This window comes from Ceratosolen solmsi, unplaced genomic scaffold, assembly GCF_000503995.2.
Source record: "Ceratosolen solmsi marchali unplaced genomic scaffold, CerSol_1.0 scaffold13, whole genome shotgun sequence".
NCBI classification, from domain to species: domain Eukaryota; kingdom Metazoa; phylum Arthropoda; class Insecta; order Hymenoptera; family Agaonidae; genus Ceratosolen; species Ceratosolen solmsi.
Genome location: NW_011948418.1, coordinates 7,707,645 through 7,710,397, shown reverse-complemented (window position 1 = coordinate 7,710,397; position 2,753 = coordinate 7,707,645). Strand labels below are relative to the sequence as shown.

The 2,753-nt window shown below is 48.9% G+C and overlaps 1 protein-coding gene across 1 annotated transcript in view; it reads right to left on the bottom strand.

Annotated features, from left to right (window-relative positions):
• The window catches only part of Best2 (bestrophin family protein), a 36,255-nt gene extending 34,939 nt beyond the window's left edge, over positions 1–1,316 (bottom strand). Inside the window, exon 1 of the mRNA XM_011497314.1 lies at positions 1,110–1,316. Coding sequence (XP_011495616.1) covers positions 1,110–1,180 — 71 coding nt within the window. The 5' untranslated portion in view covers positions 1,181–1,316. The remainder of the gene's footprint in view (positions 1–1,109) is intronic.
• Between the last annotated feature and the right edge of the window lie 1,437 nt (positions 1,317–2,753).

Here is a 2,753-nt window from a genome sequence, read left to right as displayed (position 1 = left end):
GAAAAAAAATACAACAATAACAATTAAACGTCTATGAGGTTTAAGAAAAAACGTAATTTTACTTTCACATTGATTACATGTTGTTGAAAAAGTATACAAATGTGTTGGCACGTGCGTGCGCGCGCGCGCACATATGCAACCAATGTATTTGTAAGAATATCGTTTAAAATCAATTAACATAGCGAATAGGAACGATTTTTTGCGAGATTTATTAAATAACAATTGTCGGTATGAAATACGATGGAGCTGAAGTACGAGTCGAATGTTTTCGATCGTATCTCATGATATATAACAGAATATTCATTTCCGTTAAACGAACAATTAATTTTGATTTACAAAGCCATTGAAATGGATAGTTCCATGTTAAATATTTTCCATTACTCGGATTAACTGGCAAGAAAAAAAAGCTGAGTCGTTAAACAAAGGAAATACCGAACTCGATGAGAAATCGTTAATGTAATACGTTTATTATAATGTATTTCTCTCTCTCTCTCTCTCTCTCTCTCTCTCAATCTCTCTCTATTTCTCTTTCTCTTTCTCCAAGTTCTACGACTCTTTTATCCTTTCTTTCTCACAAATTTATACAAAGAGACTCGCATAATCACACGTACACGCTCTGTCTCTCTCTCTCTCTCTCTCTCTCTCTCTCTCTCTCTCTCACTGTCTGTCTGTCTTTCTGTGTCGGCGCGAGGTGCGAGGATGTAAGCGGAGATCGTCCACGTCGGCAGGAGCAGCGTCGCCTTGGGGCCGGTGCGCCCGATCCCGGTGTCTAGACGCCACGTTCAGGACGTTTAGTCCCCCCCCCCCCCCCAATACCCCCGAGCGTCCAGATACGCCGTTGCACAACGCCGCGCGACATATCGCAACGAGCGCGGCCGCCATCTTCCTACCCGTTATTTATTTACTTTCGTTTTTGTGCGGGAGACCCTACAAAAGTGCCGCCCGCGCACAGCTGTTAGCAGCGGGTGCGGACCATCCCGTTAACCGCGAGCGCGTTGTCGCCGACCCACTTTGCCGCCGCCGCTGCCGCCGCCACAATCATCGCCGCCGCCACCGCCACCACCGCCGCTACCGTCACCGCCACCGCCGCCACCGCCGCCTCTACTCACTTGACGAGGATCCTCCAAAAGCAGCCGAAGGCCGAGCCGTTCGGCACCTCGCTCGCGTACGAGATCGTCATCCTCCCGTCGGTGACGCCTCTCCTCGGCCGAGCTTACTTCGAGCCCATGCACCTCGACGGCCGCCTTAGCTACCTGGACCTCTCGCTCGCGACGGTCGCACGGTTCAGGAGGCGCGCGCGCACGCGAGCTCGCGCCCACCAGCTGCACGACTGACACTAGCGCGGCGCGGCGCGCGCCCAGGCGAAAATGCGCGAGTGCCAGGGTGGGGCGGACATGGAGGAGGCGAGCGAGCGACTGGCGACGGGCCCCGCGACGCGCCGCCACCACCGCCGTCCCCAGCCCCTCCCAGGCGCGTACGAACGTGCCCGGGGGGCCCGGAGGCCGTCCCCCACCCTGAGGCCAGGACTCCCGGGGGAGAGCCCCGGATACGCTGGCCCTCGTCGAGCTCCCGAGGCTCTTCTTCCGGCGAGCGTCTATTACGTCCGCGAGCAACCAAGTCCCCTGCGCCTACGATGCTGCATCCCTCCCCTCCTCGCTCGCCCCGCCCCGCCCCCTCCTCAAACCTCACCTCGTACCACGGCCCCTCGCGCCTTACCGCGCACCTCTCGCTCGTTATCTTTCCTAGCGCTCGATCGATACGCTATCATTGTTAGTATTACACGAGCCTGGAACTTTCTAATTCACGCTCGCCCCTTTACTTCGATCGTCGCTAATGACGATGTGTACTTCCTGCCGCAATCAAGCAAACGCATTTCCCCGATCACCGGGTAATGAGCTGCGTTTATTGGCACCTCATGATCTTTCCAATTCCTTTAACGTATGATACATGATCGTGCAAAATTACGCCTCACCTTCTGCGCACCACGTAGACGTGTGTGCGTTATTTGAATGCACGAAATGAAAAAGGCTCCTGGCCTGCAGAGAGAATATTTATTTTATTTTACAACAATTTTTAATAATATTGATTTTAATTGCCAATTCCCTTCCGATATCTATAAAATACGCTCGCCATAAATAATTTGCCGCTATCGACGTAATGACGGCAAATGAGGCTTAACGCTTTATAGTGATAAAATAAATATAATTTATATAAAATTTCAGAGACGAGGAGGCAATTGAATTCGATTATTATTCAATAATAAAAGCAACTTATCGACTGTGTAAATGGAAAAATTAATAACAATGATTAATTAATGTACTCGTATCGGTTTTGTTGTTGTTGTTGTTGTTGTTTTTTGTTTGTTTTTTTGTTTTTTTTTTGTTTGTTTTTTGTTTGTTTTTTAATGCTTCCGCGATCATTTTTCACGAAAAGTATCCAAGTCGCTGTATACTAGCAAACATCTGCTACAAAAATTTTTATTAACGAATGAACGAGGTTACGCGAATAATAACATTAATGCCCTTTTCAGGTCCCCAAATTTACGTGTGCGCGACACTCCATTACGACAGGGCACGCATTTAATTATTCGACCAGCGACATTCCGCTCGAGCCGCCGAATTAAAGAAAAAAACGCTAAATTCGCTTTCAAACATCCATTGCATTCATTTACAAGGCCCCTTTAATCTTCCTTGTCCCCACAATTACCATAAGAATGCCCGACGAGCATCGGATTATAATTTCCGTTCCTTTAC